The 18002-nt window shown below is 46.9% G+C and overlaps 1 protein-coding gene across 2 annotated transcripts in view; it reads right to left on the minus strand.

Moving 5' to 3' along the window:
• The window catches only part of LOC108030805 (MOXD1 homolog 2), a 111202-nt gene that overhangs the window by 33886 nt on the left and 59314 nt on the right, over nt 1-18002 (minus strand). For both annotated transcript variants that reach the window (XM_017103899.3, XM_017103900.3), the window contains one exon: nt 6352-6507. In XM_017103899.3, the coding sequence (XP_016959388.1) occupies nt 6352-6507 (156 nt within the window). The remainder of the gene's footprint in view (nt 1-6351; nt 6508-18002) is intronic.

Raw genomic sequence — 18002 nt, forward strand, 5'->3', positions numbered from 1 at the left:
GCGCGGTTCAGGACTCGAAACTTTCACCGAGCCGGAATTATGCGCAATTTTTGTTTGGCTGCGCGGCCAGTGTAAAGTGGTCTGGCTTATATGAGTGTGTTTGTGTTGCAAAAGAGGCTTTCAGATGGAGGAGGGTTTTCAGGGGCTAAAAGAGGCGCCGTGTACGTAGCATGCGCCTTTTTTGGCCAACATTGTGCTCTTCAAAGCAATCAGCATAAAACGGTTCGCAAAAAATGCGAAAAACATTGCAAAGGCGTAATGAGCGGGAAGCCTAAGTGAACGAGGCTAGTTCAAGCCCAATTCAGCTTGGGTTGCAAACGTTTTTTGGAATTCACCCCTGCCATTTTGGCTGAAGGTTAATTTCATCATTTTTGGCGACCACATGAACCCAACCGCTGCATTAATGGTTTTTCTGTCGTCGAGGGGTCTAAAGGAGCTGCTGACCACCTTGTGCACTTAACTTGCCTTTTAGTTGGCTTTTATTTTTTCGGGCCAAAGGCTAAAAATGTTCGGTTCTGCTCTTGTGACTTTGGCACTAACAAAGTGCCAAAGGATTTCCAGTTGGCTGGCCGCCGCAAAAACTGAGCTCAACAAAAAACCTGAAAAATTAAATCAATTTAAATTTCGTTGCATACTTTTTGGAGCTCGGGTAGGGTGGTTTTTTTGGGTTGTTGCTCACCGAGGGGTATTTTTGTTGCAGCCCTATTAAATTTTTAAGTGCCGGGCTGAAACCGCAAGACCCGCAAACGCCACACAAGCAACCGCGCCACGTCCCCCAATCCTGCCCCGATCCTCCCTAACCACTCCACTAATAATTCATTATAAAAGTCACTGCTTTGGGTTTGGTTTTTGCGTTCTGCTGTGACGAGAATCCATAGTTGCACTCCTTGGAGTCCCAGGCCGTCTCCTCCTCAAGTTGAACCGCTCTGGCTTATGCCGTGACAAACTGCACACATATGTGACCCGTAGGAGGGACGAGTGGACGACGGCGATGGCGATGGTGTTGCCGTTGGTGTTCATGTTTATGGCACGATTTTGCACAAGAGTCAGCGCCAGGAAGGGAAATGTCTGCGAATGTCTGTTCCCCAAAACGCTTTCTCTGCGGAACCGCCGGCTCTCCATTAGAGCCCACTTTCTTGTCCCGCTCTGTCGCAGGATTTCCCCGCCGAGGTTGGATTCGTTTCGAGGAACCCGCCGCTTTGATGTGGAAATCGCAATGGCCATTGGGGCCCTGGGCACCCCGGGTCCTTAGCCCGCTGGTAAGTGTTGAAAATTACTGTCGACTTGACTTGTTGCCTTTTTGTTTTTGCCTCTGTCCTCCTTGCAGGGAAACAACAATAACGCCATGTGCATATACAGATGTGGGTATGCAGGAGCCCGCCATTAATGGGCAAAAATTACTGTTTACAAGTGGTGAAACTCCATCTGACCCCCACCCCTCAGCACGAGTGCAAGTTTCGTGTTAAAATAATAAACACATAGCAAAAATTGCAGAGCCATGTGGGCATGCCACGGAGGACGAGGGGCGAAAGCGGGGTCATAATTCCATTACAGAACTACTTCGACTTGGGCCCTGGCCCGGCACATAAATTATATTAAAAACAATATTTTTACCCGGCTTCGAACTCAACTGAACTTCACACGGCAAAGTTTTCGCCCCACGATTTTTCTCCACTCCAGCTTTTGCATTTTAAATTGCCAGGACAGCGAAATGCCGTGGCAAGCTTAAACAATTACCACAACAACAACTACATCTCTGGCGGTAACAACAAAAAAGAGCGAAAAAAACAATATGAAATTATTATAATGACAATTAGTGTTAATTGTCACTTTCGGCTCGGAATGTTGCTTTCGGTCTCTGTTGAATTATAATTTGCCCAGTTTAGAGGAAATTTGCATTTTAAATGAGTTTCTTTTTGTTCCCCTTGCGTTGTTTGTTGGCCTAAGCAAATAATAACAACAATAATAATAATGCAACATGAAAGTCGATGGGAAATTAAAAATTGTAATTACTCAATTATTATGCATAAATCAAAACAAAAGCTTGAGAGGAGCGGCTAAAATGCCCCTAAAGTTGGGTTTGCGAGTTCGGCTGGGCTGGGAGTGTAAAGGAGGCTACTTAATGACAATTTTGTGTAGCTCGTCAGATTGAGGGGTTTTATTGGCGGGGAGCGGCCGGCCATAAAGATTTTAATGATTTGCAGTGGGCGTAGGGCAATTAAGCGAGTTTGAGAAAATTTAATTAAAGCCACGACAAAAACACTTCCAGTGGCTACTGCTCGAATAAATTGAAAGCCATTTATTATCAATCCAGAAAAAGAATTTAATGTGGTGGAGAGTCGGAGGAATAATTAAGGCAGCGCGCACAGCCAAGGGAAGGAATATTGAGTGATAAATGTATCTCAATCTGTGCATGCCAAATTTATCTGACAGTCGCTTCCTAATCCTTTTGTGATTACTTCAAGCCATAATTTAGCATTTGTCAGTTGTCGTTTAGATTTGAGTGCCAAACTTTGGGGATAACGCAGGAAATCATTAAAAATATTTCAATGAGTCGGAATTGACCGAAGCACGGATGGAATACGGAGCCGAAACTTTACAATTTCAACTTTTTTGTGACATTTTCCCTTCCATCCATCCATCCACTCGCATTAAGCAAAGTTAGCGCAGGGAAAATAAAAAATCAGAGCTCTGAAATCAAATTGAAATGACGCACTTAATGGCATTTTATGGCTTATGCGCAGTACTATTATTATTCCACCTCTGCATCGCCCCTTCCACGTTTTTTCCTTATATCACTCTCTCCCAGTCGAACACTTCTTACCCAAGGAATGCTTGATTTCTTTCATAGATTCTCCACAAAAGTTTCCTTCAAAGGGTCAAGCTGGCAGGGCGGGGAAAAGGAGCGAAACGCCAGTGACGTCATCTCTCCAGTGCGGTCGACTCTTTTTGGCCAATTGGTAATTTCGTTATTAGTCACGCTCTTTGCGCTTCATTAATGTTCATTACACATAAATGAACCCACATCGATTGATATTTTTCAACTTCGACGTCGTCGTCGATGTCGTTGGCGGTTTTTAGTGGCTGTAATTTTTGTATTGTGGTTGACGTTTTTGCGGTTTGTCTGCCTCCCACCCCCTTTGGTTTTATAGGAAAAAACGTGCGTGCATTGTCGAATCCCTCTCCACCACCACCCCCCAGTTTTATTTATTTATGAACCCCGAAGAAGAGGGAGTCAGCGAAAAGGGTTGCTCGCTTGGCCAATTTCCTCCGACTGATACAATTAATTATATAAATAAACATTTTTATTTATGTTTATAGGAAAATTGGTCGAGACACAAACTTTGAACTTTCCCCGAGATCGAACCCTCCGCACATATGCTGCTCGAATCCACGTACGAGTATCCCCTACACAGATAGGGGTTGCTCCACAGCCAGGGAATTTATTGTACACGCTTAATTGAGCACTGGCAACTCGGAAGGTTGAGCAGCTGATTGACTCCGCCCCCGAGCATCCTGTACCATTTTTTATTCCATTTTTTATGACCTTCCTCTGGAAATTTGTGGGCCGCGGGGTTGGTGCTCGAGCGAAATTCTCGAAATCGTTGAAAGTTATTTAAAATAGCATTTTTATTATGAGCTTAAACAGCTGGAAATTTTGCTTCGGCTTGGCTTGAGTCTATCTCCTGGCGGGGTTAATTTTGGGCATTCTTTTCGGAAAACGGGTCAGATCTGGCGGGGTGAGCTAAAATGATTATGCCACTTGAGCGGCTTAGACTGATAAGTTCATATGGCTGGCTTCAATGCGCTTTGAAGTGGCACAAAATCGAAAAAATAATGTGTGACGGCCGGGGAGATTAGAGTCGAAAGTTTTAAAAGGGATCAAATGTTGAAATCGGCCTAAATGGTAAACAATGAGTGGCTACTTGAAAGGGGTCGGCTCCTTCTCGTGGAAAACAAGAACCTTGTATTTAAAAGGCTGAAGTAGTGTTGCACTCCGAGGACAACAAAGAAGTTGCTCTGCTTAGGAGTTCTTTTTCGCATGTTAAGTTTCTGCCGTAATTTGCACAGTTGCCGCTCGTTAACCGCGAAATGAAAGTGGGGGCAGCGACTCTTGGAGAAATGCAAACAATTAATAAATTTTTAAGTGCATGGCAAATCATGCTCCGCACGCTGACCTCAAAGTTCTGGACAAACCCAACTCAAACCTTGCAAATGGCTCTGCACACAATACATTATTAATTTTCACCAACCTCCAGCTCCCCAGCTCCCCAGTCCCGGATGCACAACAAACAGCGCTTAATTTGCCAAATGGTTGCTTCTGCTTTCCCACTACCCACTCCCTCCCCCACTACTGCACTTAATGCAAAAAACTGCAAGTTGTAGTTTACTTTTTATTCATGACACAGCGGGGGAGTTAGGGGTGGCGAAGTAGAGGGGTCAGATGCAAAATACCTTGCCCAAAATGGCGCAAAGACGGAAATCGGTGAAGAACTAGGGGAAAGCACAAAAGCAAAGTGGGGTAAACTTCTTTGGCGAGGGGAAAAGAACTATGGAGTTTTGAAGGGGACACTGAAACCTGTGATACCCAGTCAAGTTAATAAGTATGATTTCTTTTCTTTCTAACACTGTCCCATACAAACATTTATAATTGGAAAATTAGAAAAAATGTATGTATAAATTGACACTAGTGATACCTATACCGAAAGGAATAAAATGTTCCACTAGCAGACAAAAATTTAAACCAATCGTCTAGCTTATCAGCGAACTGTAGTACGGCCTGGCACTCCAGGGTATGCGGATTGTACAAATAGTGGCAAAGCTCCCCCTTTTCACTCCCGGCTTCAGAGTAAATTGTAGCGGCAAACTTAAACGAACTGCGTAGAGCGGGGTCAGCTAAAACAGAAATTCATTAAAACTTTGCATTGTGCTCCAAAAGTGCCCCCAACAACTGCCGGCCAAAGCTCTACAACAACATTAAGTACTGGCTTATTGCGAACTAATTTGTCTAGGGCGATTTGGCGAAAAGATTTTTCCGGGAACGGTGGGGCCAATCCCCGGATTCCACCCAGCCTCACCCCCACTGGGTCGCTGATGACGCGACAAAATCCAATTAATACGCTAGACAAATAAAATACCCGGCTCCCACCCACAGAAAGTCCTCGGACCCCGGCGGGGGCGAGGGCGAGGGAAGGGACTTGGACCGTTTAGATAAAGCAATAACCAAATGTGTCTACGAACAAACACACGCGACTCTGCATAACATTTTTCCCACTCCGCTCTTTGGGTTAGTCAAACTTTAGGCACACTGTATCTCAATATGTGAGTGCGGCTTGCGGTCGGGGAAGTCGGCTCCTCAGTCTTTGTCGCCATGTCTGGCATATGTGTCCTTTGCTGCTCCCTCTCCGGGAAGTATTTGTGTGCTTGCGCCACGCGCTTTGTTTACTCAAGTTAACCAGAAAGTTTTCTTTAAGATTTACGCTTAAGTATACGTGATAAAACTTTTATAACTGCGACTTCCTCGCCCTCCTGTTCCCCGATATCTGCGGCTTGATGGAGTGCTCGGAGGTGGCTGTCGATGAAGAGATTTGGCGGCTAATTGCACAGCCAATTCGAAGCGCTCGGAGTGGCCAAGTGCAGCTAATAAGCGGCGGCAGGGCTTGGGGGTTCGAGTGCAACCCCTAATCCGTAATCCTTAATCTTTGGCCCTTGTTTTCTCGTATGGGAAAAAGGATACAGCCGGGGGCTGACTCCGTATGCTTAGCATGCCACAAATTTCACTGTTTATATTTGCTTAAGGTTACTGCCGAAACGGGAAGCACCCAATCCCCTACACTGGGGGTAGCACTTTTGCAAAGGGCTGGATTATGGAAAGTATAGAACTTTAAAATTAAATATTTCCGGAAGGTATTCTCACAAATTTTTCCCGATCAATTGTATTCAAGCAATAGCATTTTAATTTGATGATGACTTCTCCAAGGATTAATTTTTTTATTGAAAAATTATCGTTAACTCCTAATATTTCAACCAACGCCTAAATGTAAATGCATTTTGACTCTTTACTCTACCCAACATTTTTATCATACCCATAGTTTTGAACAAACCACTTTCATCAGTGTACCGCCAAAACTTGCTCCCCCGAGGAACGAGGGAATCACTTGAGTACTTTGATGGCATCGCCTATATCATCGGAGTTCTGGTGGCGGCACTCTGAAACTTTTATTAACATAATCTATGGTCGGCCAGGACCTTTCCCCCGCCGCTGGCCCAGGGCATAAATTTCACTTCTGGCCGGCCAAACTTTGACCGGTATATCTATTAAATCGTTGACTCCGGATGGAATGAACTCACCGTTATGGCGATGTCGTGGCTGGGGTCGCATGTGTCCAGCTTGCGTCTAAAGCGGAGGACCGTGTGCGTCGCGTTCTCGTAGCCCAGCATCAGCATATAATCCTGCGAGGGATCCACCACGGGCTGGGGGTCTCCGTTCCGTGTGACGTGTCGATCCTGTAATTAAATGCAGCGCATGAGAACGGGGATTAATGAATGGAAAATGCGAAATAATGTGAGAAAAATGCTTAATTTACACAGAGCTTTCGCGTCTTGGTGGGGTTCTCTGTTTCTTTCTGGGCGCGATTTCGAATATATATTTTCATATCATTAAGCAGAAAGGGTCCCCTGTTTTCATTGCTGACCCCCCGAGTGTGCTCAACTTTCCCAGCATGGAAGCTCAAGTTTTCAGCACACATTTACTGTGTGCTCTTGTTCTCATGGACATTTTGGTAAAATGATTTAAATTTTGCACTGCCCTTGTACTTTTCCCTCCTGTTTAGCCCTTGCACTTTTGGCCTTTCCAAGTGTTTGGACAGAGTTGCCAAGTTTTAAGTTCTATAAGTAGTTTTTCCCAAGACCCAGGCAAGAAGCAGATGAGCGAGCAACTCTTTCGGTTTAAAAATACAAAAACTCGCCTGGGCTCCTGATTCAAAAGGCCCCAGTCCCGCTCCCCACTCCCCACTCCCCATTCCCCGATTCTCCTTCCTTCTTCGCTTGCTTGGCACATGTTGGCCAGCCTCGTCGAACACAGAAGCCAGATATCCGTGGGTGTATGTAAATTCTTATACATATAACAACATGACCCCTGTCTGCCTGCTCAATATTTGGAAAATGTTCTCTCAGCTTGTTGTGGCTGAGTGCTGGGTGATGGGTGGTGGGCTGGGGGCTGTGGGTGGAGGCAGGAGCGAGGTGCCGGGTAAAAGGATTCGGCTTTTCATATTGGCAGTTGACTGCGAATGGGCGTTATGCCTGCCATCTTCCCTTGTCAGCCCCGTCTGCCCACTTTCTTTCCTCTTCATCTTTTTGTTGTTTGGCAAAAATTTTGATGATGTTGGCAAAGTCAAAAGTGAAGTGGGTTGGGCACGGGAATGGAGATTGGGAACCTCTTTCGCCCCGACCGTAATTGAAGCTGATGGAATTCAGGGAGAGTTGTCTTCAATCTGGATATTTCGAAAATTTTATTGATTTAATTATTTGTTTTCGTATGGAGAACGAAGCTTGTGCCTTTTTAAATATTCACTTTACCTTCGTTCCGATAGAAACGTATAGTGGTTTGTTTTGGCCTCAATTTGGTTAGATTTGATTGAAATTGTAGACCATTTTCTGTTTATCAAATCTGCAGCTCTGAAAGGTGAGGCAGATGAGATTACTTTTGGATTACTTAACTATTTAAAGACTGAACAGCATGCCATTTTATAGTTTCGTTCTGTCCATTTGGCAGATTGCAGTCCCCACCATTTACAAGGAAACACACAGCTGGTGGTCAGCGTTCCCGGCCTCCCGCCACCCTCCACCTGAGCGTTTGATTTATTTCTGCTAATGCCCCATCTTTTATCACACTTAACAGGATGTGCACTTTCCCAAGCTGCTTTATCCCGGCTGACAGATTATAGCGCATAGAAAAAAGTTATCCATCTGTCTTACCCTCGGCTGGAAGCCCCTCCCCCACCACTGGGTGGCAAAATGAGCGTTTTCCATCATCTAATTACATCGAAAATTTCCCACAAACACACACGCAAGCGAGCTGACTCACCCACACCCACACACCTGAGGCTGTTGCAATTAATTTGCCCCAATTTATATCACCTGGATCCACTGCTGCGTGTTGTTGCCGGCCGAATTACATGCCGGCATTTAATTAATCATATCTCAGGCCCTGCGCCATTTGCCATTTTAGTTAGCTAATTAAAAGTTTTTTCTCCTCCCGCCGCTGCTGCTGCTGTGGCGAAACATTTAACATACATTGTGGAAATATTTTCCATCTATGGCTGATAATGCTCTAGCCCTCTTCCTCCTTCCGCCTATGTGCCGTCCCTCTTTGGCATACATAGTAATCTAGGAACGCATAATTCAAGATCGCAGGCGCGCAGTTCCTCTTCCCGTTTGCTGTTTTGCACAGCTTCCCTTTATTTAACATTATCTGCCCGAACCTGGGCACACACTCGGCCCAGACCATTCACATGGTCGTACCCTGACATGTTTCCCGCTTATCTAAAAAAGAGAGGCAGCGGCAACTGACGGAAATTAAAAATACGCGCTGCAATGTTGCAAGCACCCAACGTGGAGCGACGTTATCAAATCTGCGTGTGCGTGGGCGGGGCGCTGGATGGTCGGAAGGGGGAGGAGGGGGGCACATAGGTACCCAGGGTCGTCGAGGGGTAATTATGCAAAAGGGAGGGCGCATAAATTTGCAATATTCTTGGAGCTGCTCTCAAATGCCAACGACGTTTAAACAGCTCACAACTTTTCTTCATAGGTGTGCTGGTACGCTGTGTCTGGCAGCACAAAGACTTCGGAGGAGAAGCAGAAGTGTCGACTGTAGGTAGCTCTGGGAACAAAGAGTTCGTGGCTTTTCCAATGTATCTTAAGATCAGTGCGGGGTGGACCAAATAAGTATGCTACATATTGGGGCTGGCACTCAAATCATAATCTGGATACCAAGGACTACGTATTTTAAAAGCAATTAGGTCCATTACTGTGAAAAGAATGGGGACACAAATTCTTTTTGGCCAGAAGAGTATTCCCCCAGGAACTTGATTCCAGCTTAAATTTTCCACTTTCTTCTTAAGTTGCACGCCACGTTGACGCGGCCCTCAGTTGTACTTTTCGCGTGTCCTCGACGGTGCGCTTCTTCCCACACCTTTTCCTCCGCATCCGGATCCCCTTCTCGTTCTCTTTCGCGCTCTCGTTCCCGTTGCCGTTGTCAACGCACACGTTTTTTTAATTGCTGAAATTTTATCACACCTTCATGGTTCGCAGGACTCGTAAATTGTAATCCTTGCGCGGCGCTCGCCTCGTCGGCCCGACTACTTCTGCTCGGGCAGACAGCTCCTTGCCCTGGTTTGGCCTTTCTGCGATGTTGTCATTAACGTCGCTGCCTCTTAAGCATTTAATAGCCTTGTCAAGACTTTCATGCCTTTTAGCCGGAGCTGCTCTTCTAATGTGTGTGTGCGGGGGATGGAGGTGGTGGCTGGGGGAAATCAATAAAAGCAGCGCACAAATTAAGCACCTTTTGAGCTTTCCCCTTGCCAGTCGGTTTACTTTGCTTTTCCAGGCCGCAACGAGAATTTAATAGGATTATGCAGCAAGGATGTGCTGGCAGGGGCGGGCGCAACTTATGCAAAGTCCTTCCACTCGGCGCTGTGTCACTGCAGTGCTGCTGGGTAGCCCCTTCCGTCCTCTCACAACATGAGCCTAATTGTGCTGATTTTCGCCTGATGGAAACTTTTCACACTCCCATTCGCAGAATGGATCGCAGAGGCCTCCGCCCAAGTTTTGTTATGCCAAAAACAAACTTCGGCAATTTATGATAATTCAACGTCAGCTGGGACAGTTCAGCGAAGTACATAGAGGGGAACCGTCATCACGGCAAACTGAGCTCGACTCCGCTCCAGTCATCTGAACTCAGCCGAACTGACAGCTGGCTAACAAAGGCCTTAAAATATGCTCGAAGCACGTTAAACTTATTGCCAGCCGCTTCCCTCGCCCTCCACTCGCCCACTAATGCCCAGCATCGGGCGCAGATTTACTCCGGAGCAGTCGTACAGCAAAAGGGTTGTTCTTCCTCTACACATATCACGAATATCAAAATGTTAGCTCTCCTACACACCCGGACGTATGTACTAATATGTGCCGTCTTCGGAGAGTTGCCAGCAAAGTTCTGCGGAGTTTCCACGCCTTGAGAAAGGTTTGCACTTTACGACAGGTCCCTATGATTTAGATGGAGCGCACTCCGGGGAGTTCGCAGGTCGGAAAAAGAGCGCAAGTGAAGCGCCTTGAAAGCGAGTAACTAGGCAGAGGGAAAACTATTGGTCCCCAGATTTCCAGGCAACTACTCGAGCCCACCTCTGCGCAACGCCCCTTCCTGCTGCCAACTGTCTTAGCTATCTATTGCCATTTGCCAGTGCCAAAATTGTGTGCAGCAGCCCCTCTCCCCGCACATCCTGTTAAGTTGGTGGCATTGTAAATTGTTTTCCTGTGCACTGCTTGTCCTGCCCTTCCTGCCCCATTTCCCTGCCTGCCGGGCTGCCGGGCTGCCAGCCTGCCAGCCTGCACTTGATGTATGCCACGGGAGATTCCTTGGAGCCCGAGTTCTTCTGCCACCCACAGCCTCGCCCGCGCCTCCTTTGGCTTAGGAATTGATGGCGTCGCCGCCGTCGTCGTTTGATGCCTTATGTACATTTGATTACGTATCCGCCATGTTGCCTGCCTATTTGCCTGCAGGAGTGCACAAGGTCTGTGCGACTCCTTCTCCCGGCTCCGTCTATGTCATCGCCGAAAAGAGAGCGCGCCCCTGGGCAAAGTCATCAAGAACAAAATCTCCACCCAGAATCAGTCTCCAGCCCAAGACCAAGCCCAGCCCAACCAAATCCAGTTCAAAATCTCCCATCCTCCCTGGAGCGGGTGAAGCTGATGAGTTGTAAGAACGAGGCGGGGCAGGCTGATGGTATTGGCACTGGCAGGCGACTTCAGTTGGCTTAAATTACCGCTGCAAGCAAGTATATCAATTAATATAGTTAAAGTGTGTTCGAGGGGGCTGGAGCACATTGAGTGCTCGGAATTGCAATGAAGCCTCAGCCAAAACCAAGGAGCTTGTATCCTTCAGCCAGAGTGCTCTCCAGCCCGGTCTGTGGCAAATTAAATCGCTTTCAGTTGATTTTGAGCCAGTCTGTCCGATCTGTCCCTCCGTCTATCTGTCCATCCGTCCATTCGCCCATCATTCTGCCCGGACTCATCTTCAAGCTGCGTGTGTTTGCCTAACCCTAGACTTTGGCCAGCTTTCTACATAAGCAGCCTGTATTTGCAGACACTGCAAATTGCTAGTTAATATTTTATAAAATCAAACAGCAACAAATTGTGCTACGCAATGCAACTTGGCTGGCACCCTCCTCCGATTGTAAACACCGCCGGGCGAGGGAATCCTTCATCCTTCAATCTCCCTCCATCCGCTATCCTCCTCCCAGCACGCCACTGCAATCCATCCCCTCTCAATTCATGCAGATAAAAGGCATTTTATTAAAATTGAAATTGCCCAACGGACTTTCGGCTTTTATTTTAGATTAAATATCAATCACTTTGTCTTGCTCAGTCAGTGTGGCAATTTGTACATCGACGGAAAGGGGCAGAGCAGTGGCTGACAGCAATTGAACGAGTTAAATGTTCTTCAATGGTCATATTACATTAAAACGGCCTTGATTACTGCCCGACTAAGGCTGTGTGGCTGCATGCGATGGCATTAAACACATATAAATTAGTCTCTGCCATTTGTCAGCCCCCTCCCGCGGATTGCCGCCCGGCACTTGTCCGCTGATCACTGTTAAATTCATTGATGCATTAAGCAGCGTTGGACAGCCGGACAAAAAGTGGCATATTAAAATGATTAAAACCGGGCGGGGGGCTGGGGCTCGGCGGAGTGGTCTGGAACGTGGCCGAGTGAAATGCAGCTGCAAACAATCAAATCCAAAGTGGAGCACGGGGCACAGAAAAACCGACATCCGGATTAATGGAAGTGAACAGTGGACACACGGAAAAGCGGTCCGATTGGGTGCAACCTGTTTCCCCGCCCTGTAATTGTGAGAGCTGAATAGCTTTCCGATTCAGAGAGGAATAAAACATACAAAATGTTGATTTCAGCGTAGGTTTATTGGTTATATATGGCAATTGACTGTCTATCTCCGGGAAAACCCAACAGTTACTCACTTTAACTAATTTGGAACAAAGCCGTAATTGCGTTATTGGCACAGTTTCAAAATGCTGCACTTAATGGGCGAAATGAAAGAGATAATTTCGCTGTTGCTCTAACCCCTAATTGGACAGCACTCATCAAAGGGATTCTTTAATTTTGAAAGTCAACGCTTGTTTAATTTTCCACTTCTGGGACCGCTCCCCATTGTTTTTTAGCACTCTCCTATCCGCAATCTGAGTTGCTCTGCCCCGAGGGGGAACTTGATTTGCCCATTTGCATTAAACAATCTCTCCAAGCCCGGCTGCCAGCTCTCCCTCAGCCCAGCTGAACTTGATGGCTGTCCATAACCGGAGGGTGGTGACGTAATGGCAGGGGCGGTCGGGGCGGCGGCGAAGGGTGCAAGGGGAGCAGGCAACCCTTTTAACTAGTGCGCTCAATTAATGTCATGTACACAACCCACTTAGCTAGTCCCCACTGTACTGCGGCGTCATCATCAATGTGACATACATATCAAAAAGGCAAATTCAATTAACAAACTTTGCACGTCACTCAAAATTAACTCTAGGGCGTTCATCCAGACACTGTCCCCGCCCCACCCTGTCCCAAGGCCCCAATCCCAACCAAGCCCCAACCCATTATCCTCTGCCACCCCGTGTTGACAAATACCGCAAAAAAGAATCATAAAAAAGACAGAATTATGGAAAGAAACAAAGGAAGCGGGATAGAGCGAGCCAGAGGAAGTGACTATTTTTTATATATCGCTTTCAATTGTCCGAGAGTGTGCCGCCCAAACGCTGTTGGCTCCCTGCCTCCGGCCACGCCCCCTCGCCTGCGGATGCGGATGCGGATGCTGACGCTGATGATGGCACTCTGCTTTTTGGGGGCGGGCCGTGAGGGATAGCCCAACGCATTATACAATAATGCGTTTTTATAGTAAAATTAAATTATAAAGACGAAAAATTGTATTTGTCAAATTGTTAAGCTGACGTCTGTCAGTTTTTGTCTGTGTCTGCGGGTGTCCCTTTTGCAGCTGCGGTGGGTGATGATACCGTGGAGGGCGAAGGGTTGCCTCTGCTTAGGCAAACAGGGAGTACAACTGGGTATGCCATGTGCACACCGGAATTCCATTAAATCTGCGGAGCTATTCCGGTAGCACCATTAGGATTTATAACCGGAATGTAGCGACTGACAAGCCAAAACTGCACATTTAACCACTTATTTGTGCTTATATTAAAATATGTTAAGTTTGAGCATTTCAATTAAATGAATCCCGCTAAAATTATATGAAATGGTCATCCTTGGCAACGAAAGCATGATCGTTTTATACCATATTCGATATGCTTGCTCATATTTCCTTTAAATAGTGCACCTGCCTGACTAAAATACAGGGTGCATTTATCGTTCATCACTCATTCCGCACCTCTGACTGTGTCACCCCGTTTGAGCATTGAAACCACTTTTTAAATGCGATCCGTAACGGCTGCCATCGAAATCTGTTGAATGTATCTCACACAGCCGGACCCGAAAACTAAAAGCAAATTCAAATAAATTTCCAATCCCCCAGTGCATTTTTAGCTCTTCGGCCTGCTTTGCGTGGGCGGTGGGGGTGTTTTGCTCTGTGGGATGGGCCGGCCTGTCTACGTGTCGTTTAGCATAAAGGGGAGGGAGGTGTTTCGGGGCGGCGGTGGGTGGGGCTGCCCTTAAGGGCTGCATTTATGACACTCCATTTGTCAAGCGAATGAACGACGGCTGAATGAGACGAACCGAACCAAACGGAATGGCTGGAAGTGAAATGGAATGAAAGTGTGTGAAACCGAGAGCCGGAATTGAGCTATTGGCATCGAAATGTGTGCTGGGTGTCCTGGGTGTCCTGGGTGTCCTGGGTGTCCTGGGTGCCCTCGGATGCTGCAGATCCTTCCCGGTTCTACTGACTGTGCGAATTCAATTGCGCTTTGGCTTCCAATCCCAATCCTAAAGCCTGACAGCACCCCAGCCCCTTCCCGTCTCCCGCCTGGCAGGATTGTGTTTTGTTTGAAAAATTTTGAATTTCGCCGCTGACTTGGAATCGCCTGACATTGACGTTTATTAAGCGTTTTTGACACTTTCTGCGCCACCAGAGAGTTATCTCAGAAAAATGAACTTCCACTCAGCCCTCAATGAAAGTCCCCTCCCCTTCAGATCCCCGGACCCTAGGGCCGTGGCTCTGCTCACCACTTAACCACTCAATGTCAGTGGCAGACTAAGGATTGCGAGCGACATTCGGATTATATGCCTCGGAACGTTTTCGGCTATTTAATATTTGTGCAAAATTTTATTTTAATGAGCAAATGGTGTCTCGCCTCCCGCATATTGTCCCTGCATACATATGTGTTTGTGCACCCTTCGTAACAGATGCTCCTTTTTTGGGATTCTTTTTTGTTTGTGACTTTGCTTGGGAGTTTGATAAGCTGTCAACCCTGAGGGTCGCTTTTCAAGGGCGAAATTGATGAATACCCACCATGGGGACTCCGGGATTTTCACTTTAGTAAATGCGCCGAGGCCGAAGGAGTGGGCTGAAATTCAAAACAACTAAGATCTGAGATACAAACTTTGCGCTAAACTTTTTCCGAGCAATTTAAAGGTCTCTCGTTTCCAGTTTGCCAACAGCTCACGTACTTTATGGCCTACTGCTCGGCAGAAAAAATGGCTCATTTCCCGAAAAACGCAGGAAAATCCTTTCCCTAATTACTTGTCCACTTGCGTGCGCCCTTTCTGTCTTTTCTGTCCAATTTAGCCAGCCCGTCCCTTCCGCTTTCGCCTATTATTAAGGCCATAAATCCACGATCGCTTTGATATGAGGCCTCATCTTCTGCGTTTTTATTTCGCTCCTCGCCAAATGCCCTCGAAAACGTGCCGAGATGCCGGGAGCCCTTCGGCCTGTATCCAATTTCGGATGGAAGTGCTCGAGTGGGGGTGGCGGCGATAAAAAATGTAAATATCATTGTTTGCGCCACAGTCCAGGGGAGTTAATGGGTGGTGGGTGCTCGGCAACCAAGCGGCGAGTGCCGAAAAAGGTTACCAACGACATTGGCATTGTTTTCACTGCCGGGGAGCGACTCGGAAAACACGATTTTTGTATCCTCGCCCCGTTTCTGTGATTTTTGACAAGTTTGAAAAAGGTTTTTCCCCTGCGGACCCCGGGGAATGAACACCTTATCACCAACTTATTGCATCCGCCGGCAGCCATTTCGAGTGTCTCGGCGTAGTTGTGTGCGTGTGTATGGAGAGTGGAAAGCGCTTTTCCCCTTTCTGGACACACTTGCGCACGCCGAGAGCTTCCCCATACTCGTACTACTTTGTGTTGTTGGTTCTTGTGCCTGGCGGCGGATACGTAAAACGTTTTAATTACATTTGTATGTTAAAACTTCAATTGACGCAGGCATCGCCCGTCGCCCCAAGCCAACTACACCCCGTCGTAGCCCTCAAAGCCCCGAAAACCCTTGGATCACCCAACCCCACCCGCAGGCCCCTGCTCCGCCGCTCAAACAGCTCGTTGCCTCAAACGCTTTTGAACTTTAGACAGGGTTCGGGCTGGGAGTGGGTACCAAAGTGTTTGTGTGGGAGTGTCTGAGTGGCGATTAGGATATAACTAGATTCCACTCGCAGGCGGCTTTTTTGACGAAGGTAAATGGCAATCTAGGAATACATTACCCCGTAGCTGCCAGGCTGTGTATTTGCACTTTTACCCTAGTGTAAACAAACAAAATTACGGCCAAAAGTCAACTTAATTCCATGGAATTTAATAATTTGCCGAATATTGCGTAGTTGTTCAATCAGAATGTAAACGGCTGAATATTCGATGAACGATTTTTGTTTTGCCGGAGATCTGAATAGTCAAATGAAAATATTTTAATCAAAGCCTTTTTTTATCGTTTTAACAATTCATAAATTTCTGGAGTGGGCCCGAAAAATATTTCCTCCATGACTGACTTTGTTCGCATAGAATAAAAGGTCCGTATTAAAGAAACTAAATTATTCATAAAATAAAAGATAAGTGCTCAATCGAACAATTTAATTGTATTCGCATGAAAACAGTGATCTCTCTCAGCCATAAACTTTGATTTCTGGGTATCCTGCGCTTCGTTTCCTTGAATAGACTCTTGCCCGTTATCGTCTTTGTTTTTATTCTGTCTTAACCCCAATTTAATTTAACTAAACTGTCAAATCAAAAGCTCAGGCCCATCGCAAACACGCGCAAAGAGGAACGAGGGGGAGAGTTAACCAGGCCCCAAAGTCGGCTCGGGGAGGGGAGGGGCGACCTCAGTCGGGTCCTTGGCCGTAGGACCCGCAGTCCCCCAGGAGGGGAAGAAAAGGAGAGCTCAAGCAGACTCGGAAGCGGAAATGGAAGAGGAGGGATAGCTGTCAACCTAAGCGGCTAACACTTGTGTGTGTCAATTTTATTTGATGAAAACACAAACACGAGCGGCGGAGGAGATAGAGCGAGATAGGGCAAGCCGGCTTGTTGCTATTTGTAGAGCGTTCTGATTGCTGTCGCAGGCCGGCCAGGCCGTCCGGCCCAGCTGCCATCCTCCGGTCCCCTTTTAGTGCCAAGTGTTATCGGGGAACAAATAAAAAAATACATCCGAGTGAATGGAGTGGAGTGGAGGGCCTCAGTCATGGCCCTGTGTTTACTTTAGGGATAATTTTCCGCCCGTACACACTCACATGTGGCAGGACTCCGCACTCATGCCATTGTTCGAGAGCAATTCCCCAATCTTAATTCACTCAAATTCGATTATTGCTCCGTGCACTTCTGGGCTGCGAGGTTAAAATAAACTTTCCAGCCAAGGAGTCATTTATTTCCACGTTAAAATGGCGGGAGCGTGGAAAAGCGAGCAGCAACAAAGCAGCAGTAACAATAATGGTAGCAGCACAGCGGAGAGCAAGGAGCTGCAGAGAATGAATTGCTTGGGGAATTGTATCGAGCACGAATGCAGCAAGTTCTAGAGTGCAGATATAGGACCGTTTGATAAACCCATTGGCAGTTTGGGCCTTGGTCCCCACTCAAAAGCGAAGAGTGCTGTATTGCTGTATTGAAATATCGGCATGTTGGAAGTTATGATACATGAAGTATGATAATGAAGGATCCTTTCTCGTAATTTTAATGCAATCAGAAGGTGTTTGAGATCCAGGCTCGGAGGAACAAAGAGGCAATCTTCCAAGATTAAATGGGATTAGCGAGGTCCGAATATAATATCCCAGACAAATCAACTTTTTTCTGGCCGACTTCACTTTCAATATCCGGGCACCAAATTTCGTTTTTTGTCTCGGCCCATCCCCGGAATTATTGTTATTTATCAGCAATTATTTAGGCACATCTGCTATCTGCAGCAACCACACTCCAGAGACGCCCACGTGCCACCCCACCAGCAACAATTTCACACATCCCCAATTGCCCTACCTGCCCCGCCAGGCCAACTCATTGCTAGATTAACTCAATTGCCTCGAACGCGGAAGTGTGGTGCCCAACCCCCATCTCAGGACTAACCCCAATAGAAGAGGCCAGCCCCCAGGGGCTGGGGATGGCTGTATCTGCTTAAATTTTACTTTTGTGCATTTGTGCTTTGTCCCTGAAAGCGTGCTGTAATTTCTGGCCCCTTCCTTTCCTCCCAGTCACTCTCCGAAAAATGGCAGGACTCGCTTGGGCTGGGTGTTTCAGGGGTTCGGCGTTTTGGTGCTTCACTGTTTTGGTGCTCACCTTGCCACACGGACTCACGCGAGGCAC

The sequence above is a fragment of the Drosophila biarmipes genome, chromosome 3L, assembly GCF_025231255.1.
Source record: "Drosophila biarmipes strain raj3 chromosome 3L, RU_DBia_V1.1, whole genome shotgun sequence".
Lineage (NCBI taxonomy): Eukaryota > Metazoa > Arthropoda > Insecta > Diptera > Drosophilidae > Drosophila > Drosophila biarmipes.